Below are 17,469 nucleotides of genomic sequence, written 5' to 3' on the forward strand. Positions count from 1 at the left end.
TTGGGGTACAAAGTACGTTTAAATTTTCAATCTTCGCGTATTTTCCTACAAAGATTCGAAACTTTGATCTTCCGAGGTCGATGCAAAGCTTCGCCTCTTCCGCGAACACAAGGAATTCGTAAATATTTTCCATCGAGTTGCAGCTTCCAAATATTTACGCCCGTAATAATACTTATTTGCATCGTTAAAGGAAAACTATAAAAGATGAAGAAGAGTGAGTTTACAACGTCGCCAGGTGGAATCGTTTCGTAGACATAGGAAAATTGCAAACTTCCAAGGATCTTGGAATATCTACTTGTAGCTACGGAACGCAGTAGACGGCATTAATGGTTGGATTTATATTATTAAATCTTCCTAAAGGAACGAACATCAGAACTGCCCAATGGCGATTAAACGTTTCAGAGAAAAATTGCTTTGGAATTGTTTCTAATAAAGATAATTTAGTCGCCAGACGTCGTGTCGGTGAAGAACTACTTTGGAGTGCTGTGTCAATGTTTGCGATCGAAGATTACGGGCCCATCTGTTTATTCAAACATTGTCAGAGATTTATTATTGTCATTTCTAGATACGTACATGCCAAGATAACGATCATGAGCATACCACACGCGACGAGACATTTTTAAGGGAACGTAATATTAATGAAATGAGGCGGGTGGCGCGATCTCTCGACCTTAACCTTATTGAAACGTTATGGATCGATGTGGAGAATGTAAAGCAGCGAAAACCGGGAAATATGGAGCAATTATACAGCCTGGCAAAGGAAGCATGACGAGTCAATGCCTATGGGCAAGCGTACAATCAATTATCCTTGGATTTTGATAAAAATTGTTTCAAATTCTCTTTGGAATATTCGTGAAAGTATTAAATTTTATTAAATGGTCGTCCATCAAAGCGACGAATAACAACCTGCTCCCTGGCTTTCACCATAAATAGAATTCTTCGGTTGGTTTCCTCTCTCCCCCGATACTCGAAAATGGCCTACATTACCGGTTCTCCGCTAAAATCGTCGGTCCCCCAAGATATTTCCTCCCTTTCTTCGACCCTGTTCGGTTCGATCGCGAACCCCTCGTCGTGTTTACCATCAATAAAGAAAACTGTACACGACAAACGGATCGGGAAAGCTCTAAACGTTCCGCGGGGAAAGAGCATCCGAAATTTCCATCGCGGACTGGAATTCTGGCCGCGGTGGAGGCAACGTCGACGTAAAAAAAAAAAGAAAAAAGAGTGTGTGGCTGTCGATAAAATCGACGAGATCCATCCTCTGGCGCGTAGCCGAGTTCTGGCGGCGGCAGCGCGTGCGGTTGATTCGTTTTTGAGCGAAACTTTTGGCGGGAGTTGGATTAAAATCTCGTAGAGAAGGGGGCGAAGGTGTTAGGGTCAGGTAGACGAGGGGGGTTGCAGCGGGGAGTTTCCGAGTCTCGTAAAAAAGAGCTCGTAAACCAGTACACCGGGGAAAAGCACTCCTCTGGGCTCTGGGGGGTTTCAGACCCAAAAGTTTATTAACCGCTCGCCGCGACGGCGAAAAAAAAATTCTCGATTTGGTACCACCGGCAGAGAGCCCCCCTTTCAAAACTCGCGACGATAAAAAGTTTACAGTCCGCGACTTGCACGGTGAAGAAAAAAGAATCTCGAAGTTGGTCCGACTGCTAAATTCTGCTCGACTTTGTAAGATTTCTTGGCAAGATCTCAAAGACGCGTCACGCGAACCCTCGTTTCTCACCGTTGGGCTCGAAGGACGCTGTGGGCGTCGGAAATTGACCGTAAGTTTGGGAAACTGTCTCGCGCTGTACGTTCCTTGGGTGGAGAAGGTTACGACGATAGTTTCCAACGCGATGGAATGAAATTATAGACGATACGACGAAAGGGACTCCGTTTTACATCGTAGATGGAGTAATCGTTGCAACCTGGGCGATCTAATTTCCTTTCTTTAAACGTTGACGTTACCATACGTTACTATTCGACTTTTTCCCCACCCATAGTTTTTTGTCCAGCTCTTACCAAACTTCGCGTGACTCAGTACGTTTCGAGAGTCATGACGCGATTAGCTGTCAAAGGAGAACGATAGATCGAGACACGAGGTTACACGGTTCGCGTTGACGGTGCCCGGACACGCTTACTCGTTCTCACGGATATGAGTCACCTCTCTGCGCGAACTTATCGAGACAGAATCGTTTATTGGGGCCTTCCGATTACGAGGCTCACGTGGACGAGCGTTCCTTCGACCTCGAGCTAGACCTTTCTTGGACAAGAGGCTTGGGAAAGACCGCTTCGTTGATATTTCGCAAACCGCCCGCGCGTATCGATCTCGATGGCAGAATCAATCCTCGCTCTGGAACCGAATTCTATCACGAGCTTTAAAAAAAAAACCCCCCAACCCGCCAGTCGGTATTTCTGTTTTTTCAGCTCGCCAGTTACGGAATTAAAAACCCACTGACCGAGCTTCAAAGCGATTCCGCTCGCGTATCCGTGGCCTGTCAGCCACACGAAACTTGCATCGCCTTTTTCATAAAATAATAACTTTTATCAAACATCGAAGTTAACAACATGAGAACAATTATTTTCGGGCCCTATCGTCGGTCATCGAGCGAGGGAATACTGCAACAACCCCCAACCAACAAGTATCCGTAGCGAAATATTGTTTGTCGGTGTCGATATTGCCTAGATTCGTAGTTCCAAAGCAATTAGAAGTCCCCGGAACAGTCGCTTCCGTTAAGTTAATTAATTCCTCCATACAAAGTCGAAGAATCGTTTTCTGTCTGCGAATTTCGCCCGAATCTGAATTCAAATCGACCCCTCCTGACGCGCCGTGATATTTATAGAATTTAATCTGAAAGCAGACGGTATCTTCGGAGAAACCGAGAGCGTGTTCCCGAACTCCGGAGAGTGCCTTCCATCGCCCTAAACTTAATTACCCCAGCTGACTATATACGGTCCTGGAACCCTCTCGAAGGGCGTAAATGCCGCAGGGAATACGCCGTCGGTTCTACAAGACCTAACTAGCCACCCCTCTTGTACCGGCTAGCCTACCCGACGATAATACTTAGAGCACCCCGTCTTACCCTGCGCCATTAGCAATTCCTTTGGAAACTATACGTTAACTAACAAAATTCGAGTCACGAATTCCAAAATACCCCAAACGCGTCTACTTCAAAATCATCCCTCTCAGTCGATTACGCTAAAATTGTTATCGAAAAGCATTCGTCCGGTACTATACAGTAGATCGAGTGTGCAACAACTCCCAAACAGCCATCTTGGTGTCTCGTAAATATCAGCGAAACCGACATTTTTATTTATCCGTTCTCATCAGAACTTATAATGCGGGGAACTTTTATTATCAAACTCCCGTTTTTAACTGTCTCGACGGGAACCTATTGAAAAAGTTCCATAACTGTTTCGACCCTCGCAGGAGAAGTGCAAATTGGCCCTGGAGCCAAAGCTTGACACGTCCGGTCCAAAGCAAACGCGATCGCGCGATTCATGACAGAATCCCCGACCTCGTGAGCGAAACGGGCCGGAACAAAGGTAAAAAAGGAAGGACGCGACCGGGGGCTAATCGGTTTTTCCTTTTTCCGGAAACCGCGAGAACCGACCGGTCGCGCGATAAGACGCGCGGCGTCCGGACGCCGTGGCTAAACGACAGCGGTCTCGACCATCTAAACCGTGGTAGTAGGGGTCGTTCGAAATGGAACGGGGAGGAGGGGGACAGGGTGTCAGGGGTGAAATGGACGAGGGACGCCGTGGGACGAAGAGGGGTTGCTGGTAGTGTGTATTGATCGAGCTAGGAGAAGAGCACCCCCGACTCTACTGTACTTCGTACGAACGCCCACGTACGCGGTGTTTCGCTCGTATACGACTCTTTCTTCTTATATCGCGTTTTTCCATTTCGCCCCTCGGCTTCCCCGCTCCACCGCGACGCCCCCGCCGGCCTCGACTGATTCTTTCCCACCTGCTAATGTCACCCAGAGGCGTAACGAATTACTCGCTCCGTATAATTCCGTTCGTCGCTCGGTAACGGGAATCCCTAAGGTTCGAAACGATCGAGGGATCGATCGACGAACCGGGGTAATCGAGTCGCGGAGTTCGACGCGAAACTTCCAAGGTCAGCCGCGGGGCAGACCGTCAGTTTCCCCGGAAAGTACCTTTTAACAGTTTCCACGAAACCGTGGCACGAGAGGCTAATGACGATTATTTCGGGAGGGGGGAAACCGTCGATTCGTTCGACCCAGATTCCAACCTTTTGTCAAACTACTTTAAACAACCGAGACTCCCGGATTACCCGGGAGATTCTTTCCGAGCCTAATGGCCCAAATGGCCTATCCCATTGTCGGTCGAATATCCCCCTTTCTCGGATCCGATCCTCCGGGTATTCGGTCCATCGACGGATCTCACCTTCTTACGTACCGATATTCCAAGTGGTTGTTCAGACTGTCGATTCCCTCTGTCTAATATTGAAAATGGCCGTCCAGATTTATGGCGGACTCGTTCGTTCGGCGCACAGTGGAGGCGATAGAATATTACGGCGGACTCCTCCTTTCTAAGCGTCGTTCTTCGAGTGGCCATTCAGATTTGTCAATAAAGTTCTCCGCGAGCTCGACGCTCCAAATAACCAGTCGTACGTAAATTCTCCTTGGGGCATAATGCACCATACAGCTATTCAAATTTACAGTTCTACGGAAGTTTCGCTCCTCCATCGATTCTACGACTATCTAAACCGGGTAATAAAATTCTCCCAGATTCCGATACCTATTCAAGTTGACGGTTAAATACTTCTCGAGTTATTAATACTTCGTTCAAATCGACAGTATAACTCTTTCGAACTAGTTAGAAAGTATCGTTGATAAAGTTCTCCGCGAGCACCGATACTTGAAATAGTTGTTCTTCGAACTCCCGTCGTTCTAGTATCGGTTAGCTATAGTTCAAAATTCGTCAACGTCCCGTCGACTCGCGGTAAAAATTACGGCACGGATAAGGTAGTTCCTGTTCGCATGATCGGCCAACGGGCGAACGAAATACTTAATTCCCATCGATATCCGGCCAGAAATTGCAAGATTGCGTATACCGTAATCATGGTTGCGGCAGACAGAGAACTTGCGGTGTAATTTACGGTTCAGCCAGGTGCGTCAGAAGTTGCTCACCTTACGACCTAATTGGGTTTAATTACACCTCGCTGAAAGTTACGGCGTCGGCGTGCGTCTCTATATCGGGTGGGTTACAATTACGGAGCCGCCGACAGCTGATTTCAGGTACCATGATCGGGCTTATCACGCAGCCGTCTGTGATCTCGGTTCCGGCTCGGGCTTTGCCCCCCGTGATCGCGACCGTAATGATCCGTATGAAAATTTTTCCACCACCCCCACCCCCCATCCACCTCCTCACCGATCCCCAAGACTCGTCGATGCTGAAACATTCACACGCCCGTACGCGATCGGTCGTTTGACGCGAGTATCTCGAGCTGATCGCAAACAGGGCGAACGTGGGCTTGCTTAATCGATCAGCGGGAGCAGTCCCTTAATGCGATTGAATTCTCGCTTTGATCGGCTCGAATCTTGATTTTGAAACGTAATGGCACTCGAGCCAAGTGGAATGCGAAACCTTCGTCACGGAATCAACATCCGCCCACATTGCGTCCGATTATCGAACGTGATTACATGTGGCTGTCCTTGTTACCTGCGATCCTCGAAGAAATCTGCACCAGTGTTCTCCTCAAAGTCGATCATTTTGACCAAGAATTGCTCGACTATGCATTCTCCTTGATTCAGGGCCCATCTTTCGATCGCTTTTCCCATGGTGAAATTTTTCCCAAACAAAATTTTTGTGGTAGCAATGGCTAATCCGTTTCGAGAATTTTTTTAGCGAGTGGTTTCGAGGCAAACGTTCCCCGCGGTGGAAAAGAAACTAAATATTGACGCTCGCGGGCCAGTGCAGTGTTTCCCAGTGGCCCTTGAACCCTCCGAGCCGTATTTCCGTGACTTACATTCCGGCAGGCACGCCTCGAGAACATAATAAGAGACTCGGGAACAGAATCTAAACGCGCGGCGGCGAGTCGGGGGGCCAAGTTTGCGGAGGGAGGCGAAGCGTCGTCGGTGCAATTCGAGTCGTCGGGAAAGTTGTCGCCGACGACGATAATAATAATGCTGATAACAGTAATAAAGAAAGTACGCAGCGTCGGTATTACGGTACCGAACGCGGACAATATCCAGACAACAATAACGGAAAAGCATGGAAAGCGACCCGAACTCGCGGAAAAAAATAAAATGACAATGGGGAACAGAAAAGGTAGTCAGCGTGCTTATAATAGTCTACGCGACAGGAGTCGTCTTGGAAGAACTGCACAAAAGAATCGGGCAACTTCAAGCGAGTGGGAAAATGCACTCGGAACTATGAGAAGCTGTCATTCCAAATGCATGGGGAATAATCAGAGTCAATAATACAGAGAGGCCTGTGAAAATTAAAAATTAAAAATTATTTCGGTTTCTATTTCGGTGTCACCCTATGAGCGCAGTCCAATTTCGTTCAAATAAGGCGGGCTCCCCTATCCATAAGCAACGAAGATATTTAGGTAGCCCCCCTCTATTTTACAAGGATGTATTAAAGATAATAGAACAGTGAACGTAATCTCGACACGCTCGTGATAATAGAACGTTCATGTAATATAGCATTCAGGGGTTTAGGTAACGGAGAACTCGAGGTGAATCCAAGCGAAATATCGTTATTTCTAGGTACGCTTCGGAATGATAAAACGATCACAAACCGCCTATAGTAGTAACAGACGTTGTATTAATTTCAAGTATACGTCAACGCGTGTTTGAACGACAGGTCGAACATAAATAACGGGGATATTTAGATCTCAGTGAAGAGAACGCTCATATAATACAGCATTCAGTTTAGGTAACGGAGAACTCGAGGAGAATCCAAGCATTTCAGAATGATAAAACGATCACCAACCGCTTATAGTAACAGCAGACATACTAATTTCAAGTATACGTTAATACGATATTTAGATCTCGGAGAACGTTGAATAATAGAACGTTCATATAATGGAGCATTCGATGGTTCAGGCAACGGAGTGCCCGTGAAACGTCGTCGGCGTCGATCGAGGCGGAACGGCCGTTGTTTCTAGCAACGTTTACCGATGGCGAAATAGTCCCTTGGACCGAGCGAAGTACCCGGGAAGCACAATCGCGGAATGGAACAATCGATGGGGAGAAATTCCCGCGAAGGTATTCTGATTAATCGATCCGCCATCCGCGGTCCAACCGCGTTTATGCACGGTGCCTTCCGTACCGGGACTTCTGGCGAGTTTCCAAGCTTCAGCTCGTGCCGTTGCTAACCCACATACTTGCTGAAAACGGTGTTATTAAGCACCCGGGCACCGGACCGCGCGAAACATCGCGCCTCCTCGCGTTCCTCCAGCCTCTTTCCCTCTGTTTCCGCCAAGAACCGTGCCGCGCTACTCTCCCGCCGCTCTTACTTTGCTCTTCTACTTCCGGCGCTTCCAACTGCTCTCAAAAGGAGTCTTTCTTGCGAAATGAAAACACGAGATTACGCCCAAAGAGTACCGTTCCGGGGCGGTGAACGTTCCAGTCAAAGGGACGTACGCGTAATCGCGACGAGCTAACATTTTTCTAACCAGAAACAGACGCTCGTTTCACGGAACACGGGGCACCTTGCTTCTGGTAGCTGCTCAGCCTCCCGATAAGGCGATACACCGAGAGCTAAATCGAATTCTATACTGGGTGAACCGTCGTGAACCTCTACGAACTGATTTCCGCGGACCATCGACGCCGACAGAATATTTTCTCTTTAACGAAAGCGAATTAAAGTTGAACAGAGATCCACTCTGTACTCTTTCGCGAAAAGAAAACTTCACGAATCGATAGATACGCGCGTGCAGAATATGTATGAGGCCATAAGTGAGGTTACAAGCGCGTGTAACTGAAGGATTCAAAAGTATTGGGTAAAACTTTGAAGTATACACGTTATAGGTATAATCACTCTTGTGGTCCATACAATGTTAATGAAGCTCGGAAGAAATTTAAGTTGTACGAATCACCATTTATCCTTAATAATGTTATTTTTCTCGAAGAAGACTAAAAATTGGTTCGTTGAGAATGTATGAGAGACGAACATTTTGTTTGTTTTTTGTTTTGATAACGCGTCCCAGGAATTCCTCCTCGTTCAGAGGTGGACCGTTCTGTGGCCCAATTAGCGACGCGAGCGAGAAATTATCGTGTTCGTTGCGAGAGGTAATTAACAGTTTCGTTTAGTGTTACAGGGTTATGTGTTCCATTCTGTAGCTATTCCGTACAGGGACGAAATTAACAACGGCAACGTACAAATATATCATTGTAGCCCCTGAACGTACGCGCGGAAAACAGAAGAACATTTTATGAAACGTATTTACATTATGATTAATGCGAAATTAGTCGATATCTCGTGAATGTTACACTAACGATTGAGTTTCAAATATAATAGTGTCTGTCCCGTTTGCTGTGGAAAAGGAAATAGGAATTCTTTTAATTACCAACTCGTGTGATAAGAAAAATGATTTATTCTGTACATCGTAACAAATGTAAATTTATCGTTCGTTCCAACAAGTGTTTGTCCAAGGGTGAAGCATCGCTCTGTACACAGTCGCGAATAGTTTCATCGCTCGACGGACATTGTGATGTATCATGGTGATGAGAAATTTAATATCGACGGGACGTAGACCCTGACAGTACTCTGTTCGTCTTAAAATATGGTTCAACCAGAGGGGTGGGAGGAATTCGCGTCGAAGGGCTCGGATAAAGGATCGAATTTCCGGCTGTCAGAAGCGATCGGGAATCCCTTCCGAATAATCTATCTTTTCCTTTCCTGTTATCCGCGATACACGGTGAATTAATAATCCATCGACTTCTGATAACAACCCTCTTCAACAACGTCGGATTCGCTAATTGAATCGTCTCGTTAGGATGACAAATATATCAGAGGATACAAAAAAAAATATCTTGCTATGTATTTGCGGGATGAACAGGTGGAAAATCGTCGAGTTGGATAAAAATCTGAAGAATCTTAATAGCGTACAGGAGAACCAGTGTCTATATGGCTGCTCTAGGATCGATGGTCCACATTTCTTATCCCAGAAGGCTCTATAAAAGCAATTCCGTGTTATCACAGTAGCAGAGAAACATTGGAAACACGATCGTTTATTTCTGTTATTTCCAGCGAGATGTTCGACGCTTGAATCTATATATTCTTGACACACATCAATAGACATTGCCGATTTCTTCTTTTTCTCTTCACGAGTTCAATCTTTGTTGTATAAAGGGCGATATCCTTGGTTCACAAGTGCCTGTGCCTGATTTTTGAAGATCGAGATACACTTGTCCCAGGAATCTTCCTCGTAATCTGTCACGGTCTTGCTAGAATCAGTCGAGTATCTGCGAAAGGATAAATGACCAGATTGGTTCTACTTTTTCCCCGAGCCACGAGCTTCGGCAAAGAGAACAGTACCTTAGGATTTCCTGGACAATGAACAGCGATAAATCACACGAGGACAACGATCCCCCGTCACGGTCCACTCGTCGTTGGCCAATTTTTTGGTTGGTTTCCAAGGATGATGGAGAATCGAAAGTTCCTTGCTCGGCCTTTTGAAGGAACCGTTCGAAGGCGATGCTCAGGAGAGGCGAGCAGGCGTTAGTCAGCAAACCGCTCGGCTAATCCCTTAATTACTTCGACATGGTTAGCGACCCTGTACTAACCACGTCGGTGCCTGGCTCCGTTCCCCGGTCGTTAATTAAAATGGCACTTCCTTGCAGCCGCGTAATTTCTGCGGCGCAACGTGCACCAACCGTGACGGTCAGTTAAGTTCGTCTTTAAACGTCCTACTCGGTCCGCGTAAAAGTTACAAACACGACACCGTTTACACTGTTAATTGCGTCTCCCTTTCGAAACGGGAATCCCAAGACTTTCAGACGAATTAGTCATTTCAATCGCAACTCGCGAAATCCTGAAACCTCCCTCCTATACAAAGCGCGAAGATGACGATTCGCCAAATTTAAAGGGAAACACTGTTACAAATTTCATAGCAATCTAAAATAAAGCATAGAGTGTGAAACGAATAAAAATTATTCCCAATGAGACGACGGTTGCTCGTTTAATTTGGTCGAAGGTTGTCCCGAGATGATCGATCGAAAGTGACGTGTTTTCTTTGGCAGAAGTTGCGCGACCGGAACTAGAAATGGAACTGTCAGATGCAATCGTGCTTTTCTAACGGACGTTTCCGAGATTGTGACGTTGTTACCGTGATTCGAAGATTTCGGGGTCTCGCGCGAGAAGTTTCGACGAATCTCCAAGTTCGTATCACGGGTCCATTACGGTAATGGAGATGACACGAATATTCGCGAATACCTGGCCCCCGGTGACGCGATTTCCGTGAGGGAACCGTGCAATTTTGAGAAATATCAGGGCTCGCGTTAGGATTTATTCGAGTTTCCCCCGAATTTTCGAGACTGGGATCTCTCGAAAATTTTTGCGATCCAAGGGAAAATTTGCGGGACGAATTTTCGAATTACGCGAACAGAAGTGCGCGCGGGGCTCGACATAGCCAATTCCAAGAAAATGACGTCGATTTCCAGAGATTCCTTCCAGCGGAACTTTCGTCGTCTTTTCGAGGACGTTCCGAGGAAATTGAATTTTTGTATCGTCAATGTATCGCGCCATTTTTCAATTCGCGGACGCGATTCCTGTTAAATATTCGGGGAATTTTCTAAATAACATCTCTGTTATTTATGGTTACTGTAAATTGAGAGAATTCGAAGTAATTAAATTAGGAATAACGTAGACTTTAACTTTCCACGAAACTTGGGGTGTACGAATGTCTGGCGTACAGCGAACGCGCATAAATCGCGATTTAATTATGCAAAACACGGTCAACGGACAGTTATCCATTCGGATCATAATTACTCTAGTTTCATGACTTTGTAATTGTCGCATCAATATGATAATGTAAATACTGCGATGGCGAACGACGAGCCACACTCGATACAGCATAAATATTCATAGCAATGCAACATCTGTCCGTATCTACGCGCAATCCAGAAGAAACCAATGTCGTAATGGAAATCTACTCCTCGTCACAGTTTAAGGATCGACTGCCTCGTCACGAATTGCGCCAAAAACGCGGTAGAACCTCCATCAACTGTGTGAAAACCATGGTCGAACGATAAAACGTTCGCCCTTGATAATTTTATATTTCAGATTGCTTAACGAGTTTCCATTTTGCATCGATATTATTAACTGTTCGCTTAATGTAATTGTAGAATAATTTTATATTTCAGAAGTATTAATTTTTCAATTGCATTTTATACGAGGACGTATCTGGAAGGACCTATAAAGTTGAAAATAAGTCAAATATAATTCATGTAATCGAACTTTAAGTATTCATAGGACGTCTATTAGTGGCTGATATTTTCAAATGCTTCCAATCTAAATGTGGAAGGTATCGCGGTATGACGAAAGCAAGTAATAATATGAAAATAATTATACACCGGAAAGAGAAGTCTATTTCGAAACGCGTTAAATTAACGCCGCGTCGCCATTAATGGCAGCGCGGTGGATTTGCACAGAGGCAATACAGAGAAACATTAATTTCCAATATGAGACGTCGAAGAAAATAAATATAAATTTAAAATTATATAGTCACCAATTATGTCGAAAGTTTAGTTTGAAAGTTAACGCGATACTAGTGTTAAAATCAAAGGTTCCAACAAGAGCTTCAATTCTGTACACCCCTGTGGTGACGCTGAAGAACAACGTGACGTTTTTCTGCGTAAAAAATTTGCTTCGACGGTGGCTTGGATCGCGGCGAGGCTCTTTGTCAAACGCAGTAGGGTATTGAAAGGTTCAGGTAATGGAGATTCTACCGTGTGCTCGACGATGGTGGCTCGAGCAGACGCACGACGTGCCTAATCGAGTGTCCATCGTTGCGGGGCGAAGTCACCGACGGTCATCACCGATCGATTCTCTTTGTAATGCGTTGGGCAACGTGCTGATTCAGGTACGGCAGCGAGGGTGTTGCGGAATCCGCTCTGGTCGACGACACCCTCAACGGAAATCCTCGATCGTCGTCGCCGTCGTCTTCCTCCTCGATTCTGCCTCCCCTTCAGTCAGAAACCGCGGACTCGATCGACGCTGCGGATCTGTCCGGGTCGAGAAAGTACGTACGGCCATCTCGTTCGCGACCTCCTCTTAGACCGCTGCACCGTTTTGTCCAACAGTTGTTGCTTCACCGTTTAATGTTGTTGTTTGTTGCTATTTTTTTGCTATTACCGTTGTAACTCCAATCGCTAGCGCGTTATCGTTAACCGGCTAATTCGACGCCCCCACCCACCCCACCCACCCTCCGTCTACTCTAATCGCGAGCTTTTGTAGGCGATCGTTGCTCCTCGCGAAGCTGCTCCGTAGGAAACTCGAGTTGTTGTTGCTTATCTTTGTACCAACACACACCCCGTCCCAGTACTGCAGTATTGTAAAGTTGTGGCTGCGGACGCGTCGAGGATTGCATGCAGTTACGACGGTTTCGTACGCCTCTCGCGAACCGGGAGACCGTTGTTTGCACAAACGTTCGCGATACCGGTGTTTGCCTCCTAATTGAATGGAAACACCAACGAAAGATGGAGGACGAAAGTGGATTAGGAAAAACGCAGTGTCGTGAAAACGAACGAGACCCCGAGCATCTTTCTTTGAACTTTTAAAAGAGCTTCGATTCTTTCGAACTCAGCATTTTTAAATAATTTTCGAGAAATATAAAACATCGCGCGAACAAAACAGAAAATAAAAATTCTCCACCGCGTCAGAAAGTAAAACTAACTTTTCCCGGGTGCTCGTCGGTCTTTCAGCCGCGCCTTTGACGTTAGAAAGCACACCGAGAGAATACATTTTATTCCGCGGCCGAGGGAAGTCGACACCTTCGAAAGTAGAGTTTCATTGTCGGTGCACTGCTTTTTTTTACCATTTTCGAGTAGAACTGTTCGCGTAGACATACACCGACGCTCGTAACTTTCGACCTCCTTTCGATCTCCAAAAGAAACCTCGTTTTGTGCGTCCACAAACGTTTTACAGAAAATAAACTTGGCTCGAAACTATTAAATCGATCTTCCGCAATTTTTAAATAGCATTCACTTTTCGAGGGAGCATTTATGCATGAAAGAGCTTCGTTTCGAAGATCGAGGGGAGGTCCAAAGCGTCGAGGATCGTGCATTTTGCCTCCAGTGGCCGCCATCGCCGCCGAGTAATCGACTTGCTGGAAAACTAGCTGGACACCGCGAACCGTTAGTCGATTAGCTATTTCCATGCAAACTGAATTCCATCGGTAGCGATTTCTGCTATGTTTTTCACTCTCGCTTGGCACGTTGCTCGCGAATGTTACGCCAGTAAGTACTATGGAGGACGATACGTCTCTGTCGATGCCCTCCCACGCGCGCTCGATAAAACTTTACGAGCCATCCGATGGGCCAAGTACACGCTCGTGAACCGATTTGTCATACTGGACGCATCGTTAACGACGATAAGTAAATGTTAACGACGAATCCATCCGCGACGAGAACGCCAACCGACGTACAACGATGTCGCGATGAATCGTTGCTTGCATGACGCGTTCGTTCCTCGTGTTCTACTTCGAAGCGGAGTCAGCCATTGTTCGAATCGATGCTCGAAACCGTGTTGCTGCTCGGATGACCCGTTGCTTTTAAATTTAACTCTATTAACGCTTCGCCTACGTGGCCCGTTCAAGTTCCGTGACTCGCGAATAAAATTCAGGGACTAAAAAATTATTGTAACTCGATAACTTCGACGGTGGAGTGGTGGAATAGGATCGCGGTAGGTAAAGCGTTAAGTACTGGCATCGATCGTTGTTGTAAGGATTGTAACGCGAGTCTGGGGAACGCGGGGCGATAATTTCGTGCCCTCGATATTACAGTTATTGCGAGAAACCGGATAACGAGACGACTGAGATGGGCGGCCTTCCGCGCGTCGAGGGTGGACTGAACAGCGAGTTGTACGCGGTCCCCGTGAAACGAAGGCAGCCCAAGGATCAAAAGAACAATGCCACTCAGCAGAACAATGCCCAGGAGAAGCCGTCGGAGGTGGATACCACCGACTCCGAGGACAAAGACGAGAATCTGCCGCCTGGATGGCAAAAACACGAGGGTGGGTATCGACGAATCGAGACGGCAATATACAGGGTGGATCGCTTGGCCTCGCGACCTTAAATTACTCCGCCATTTTGATCCCTCGCGGGGCTTATTAAAACCTGAACTCGTAAAATGAATTTTTTATTTCAAACATTTCATCCGACGTATAAGTAATTTGAGGTCACTCGCTACTCGCCTTGTATAGAAAATCGCTGAATCGAGGATCCAGGAGCCCACGAGGGGGTGAAACACGTGAAATTTGGATCCTCCCTTAACTTCTGTGAACCTGTACATAGTAAAATTTTCGGTCGATCAGAGAGTACCGAGTCTCGGGAAGTCGATGAACGATCGAATTCTCTTTCAGACGAAAATGGTCCCTATTATTGGCACGTAAAGAGCGGCAACATACAAAGGGAACCTCCGGAAGCACCGCCGCACTCCAAGAGGGAGTCTCGCAGAAGCCTCATTAAAGACAACGACAGCGTGAGTTTAACGAAAGATTCTTGAACCTTGGGCAATCCTTGAACCAACGAGTAGATGATTCAATCGAGAAACGATGCACTTTCCAAGAAGCTAATTTTCCAAATTAATTTCACTCTGTACTTCCGTGTGGTATTTGATATCCTTTAAACGAATTTCAATTGTCTGATACCTGGTGTGCAACAAAGACGATACCATTCTTGCAGATAAATAATTTCCACACTCTGAGCGGCATGGTGAACACCGTGACCCGCAGCAACACGAGTTCTGCTCTGGACCAGGAGCTGGAGAACAAGAGAAAAGTGGAGCTGGCTCTCAAGTAAGACACCGTCGATTTCCACGGATCACCGATTCGATGGGATCGTCTGACCCGTTGTTTGGCTTTCAGACGAAGAAGCTACCCGGCAAGAGCAGACTCCGAGGGCAGAGACAAGCCCATCAGATTCGCGGTGCGTTCGCTGGGCTGGACAGAGATCGCCGAGGAGGATCTGACGCCCGAGAGAAGCAGCAAGGCTGTCAACAAATGCATCGTGGACCTGTCGCTCGGCAGAAACGATCTCCTGGACGTGGTCGGACGATGGGGTGACGTTAGTATCAAACCAGACGCTTCGTAAAACGAAAATCGTACGCGGAATACGTGGAATTTTGATCCTCTTAGGGCAAAGACCTGTTCATGGACCTGGACGAGGGGGCTCTGAAGCTGATAGACCCGGAGAACCTCACCGTGCTCAACACACAGCCGATTCACACGGTCAGGGTGTGGGGTGTTGGCAGAGACCACTGCCGGTAAGCGATTTTGAATCATTAATAGGCTTCCTCAAAGGATTGAATGCCATTAATAACGTATCTATCATTCTTTACACGACCACCCCCTTTTCGGACGGCCTCCTCAGCGAAAGGTAATTTCATTCGTCAAACATCGCGTACGATAACGTTTGTTTAACTTGCCCCGCGTCGTACTATCCATGAAACTTCTTTTTCAGAGACTTTGCTTACGTGGCGAGAGACCGATCGACCCGAAAACACATGTGCCACGTGTTCCGTTGCGACATACCGGCGCGCACGATCGCGAACACGCTCCGGGACATTTGCAAGAAGATCATGATCGAGCGATCGCAACACCAAAATCTCGCGAAACCGGTGGACGTCAACGGGCGAACGAGCCTCGCCACCAGACCCACCAACTTGCCCACGGAGCATCGACGTTTCCTTAGAAACGGACAAGCACTAGTCAGTAAGTAGTCCAGAGTTAAGTTAACCTTTCGACAGTTTTAATTTTAACTGCTTCAACACAGGTGCCTATTATTTCCAAAATAGTATCGAAGTTCATTTAGCAATAAACTGTGCTTGTTCTGCATATATTGTTGCTAATCGAACCGTTGTTATCTGCCTAGCGCAATCGTTTCCCACGCCGATGGAGGAGCCGAAAAAGGTGCTACGAGCGCAATATCTGGGATCCATGCAGGTTTCACAGGCGACCGGGATGGAGGTCCTGAACGACGCGATAGATCATATCGTAACTAACACACCTATCAATCAATGGCGAAACGTGAACGTGGCTGTCGCGCCCAGCATGATATCCATCCTGACGCCGAACGTAAGTGTAAACCGCGGGACGTTTCTGCCCTCGGTTGTAAATCTCTTTCTAATTGACGTGCGTTACAAGGAGGACAAGCTGATCACCGAGTGTCGAGTACGTTACTTGTCGTTCCTGGGCATCGGTCAGAACGTGAAACAGTGCGCTTTCATAATGCACACCGCGCAAGATCTCTTCATCGCACACGTCTTCAACTGCGAGCCCAGCAGCGGGGCTCTTTGCAAAACCATCGAAGCCGCCTGCAAGGTAATTAACTACGGTCTTCGACCTTTTGACTCGACTAGTCGGGAGTTCTTCAAACGACCACGATTCAATTTCGTTATTTTCTGCGCGCAGCTGAGGTACCAGAAATGCTTAGACGCACACCCGCAGGGCTTCAGAAACGCCAGTAGCCTGAACACTCCGAGCGGACGAGGCCTCGGCGCTACCCTGAAGTCCCTGGTTGGCTCTCTGACTGGACGTAGAAATAAGCAGGGTGAGTCCTGAGACGAGGCTCTCTCGCTGCAGGTAAATGATCACGTTCAGTTAGTATACAACGAAAATTCGGCAGCACGATGAGAACCAATCAGTATAGTTCTCGCGGTCCATGTGTTGCGGGTAGAAGAGACACAGTGAACTCGAAACACGGTTCGATCGGTCCACAATTTTCTAGTCAAGCTCTGAATAGTTAAATTAACTGATCGCTCAAGGTCCGTGTATAGTCAAATATTGGTTGATAGGGGATTGGATCTATAACAAAATTTAAAGTTAACTTTATACCACTAAATTGTTTGACCGGTTATTGCTCGTAAGCCCAGCGTCTTCTCTTATTTTAAGTTTAATAAGAGCACTAAAGTAGCGACTTTATTACGGATAAGCGAGGAACACAGATGGGAACAGGCGATTAAAATATCGATAAGGTCTAACTACGAGCATTATCTGATGCTCGTAGAAGAAGTAAGACTATGGAAAGATCTTATCCAACTTGTTGAGCTACAAAGTATCCAGTCAGCGTTCCTGTATCATGATTGATACAGTAACGGTAACTTCATAGTCTAAAAGTGCCTTGTTGAACCTTAACACTAAACCTACCGGCACTTCATGTTATACCTATTCCTACCATGACCAATCAAATGACCAGTCGTGGTAGGTTTAATGTCCCCCAATATGGTTGGAGTCTTTGAAAGGTTGAGGACCACCGTAGGTCGTTGGTTTCGATCCAATTGCAGCGTTCGAAAA

General features: G+C 46.6%; 1 protein-coding gene across 7 annotated transcripts in view; it reads left to right on the plus strand.

The window, feature by feature from the left end:
• The window catches only part of LOC122397993 (protein Fe65 homolog), a 158,994-nt gene that overhangs the window by 137,120 nt on the left and 4,405 nt on the right, over positions 1-17,469 (plus strand). For 3 of the 7 annotated variants that reach the window (XM_043397545.1, XM_043397546.1, XM_043397552.1), the window contains 11 exons: positions 12,041-12,199; positions 13,961-14,190; positions 14,491-14,657; positions 14,861-14,973; positions 15,043-15,241; positions 15,313-15,440; positions 15,548-15,553; positions 15,638-15,888; positions 16,049-16,251; positions 16,321-16,497; positions 16,588-16,726. In XM_043397545.1, coding sequence (XP_043253480.1) covers positions 12,041-12,199; positions 13,961-14,190; positions 14,491-14,657; positions 14,861-14,973; positions 15,043-15,241; positions 15,313-15,440; positions 15,548-15,553; positions 15,638-15,888; positions 16,049-16,251; positions 16,321-16,497; positions 16,588-16,726 — 1,772 coding nt within the window. Of the gene's footprint in view, positions 1-12,040; positions 12,200-13,960; positions 14,191-14,490; positions 14,658-14,860; positions 14,974-15,042; positions 15,242-15,312; positions 15,441-15,547; positions 15,554-15,637; positions 15,889-16,048; positions 16,252-16,320; positions 16,498-16,587; positions 16,759-17,469 lie in introns of all 7 variants that reach the window. The other 4 variants (XM_043397547.1, XM_043397549.1, XM_043397548.1 and 1 more) reach the window with 4 other exon arrangements.

The sequence above is a fragment of the Colletes gigas genome, unplaced genomic scaffold (genome assembly GCF_013123115.1).
Source record: "Colletes gigas isolate AHSC1104 unplaced genomic scaffold, ASM1312311v1 Colletes_gigas_Sc00010, whole genome shotgun sequence".
In the NCBI taxonomy this organism is placed as follows: Eukaryota; Metazoa; Arthropoda; class Insecta; order Hymenoptera; family Colletidae; genus Colletes; species Colletes gigas.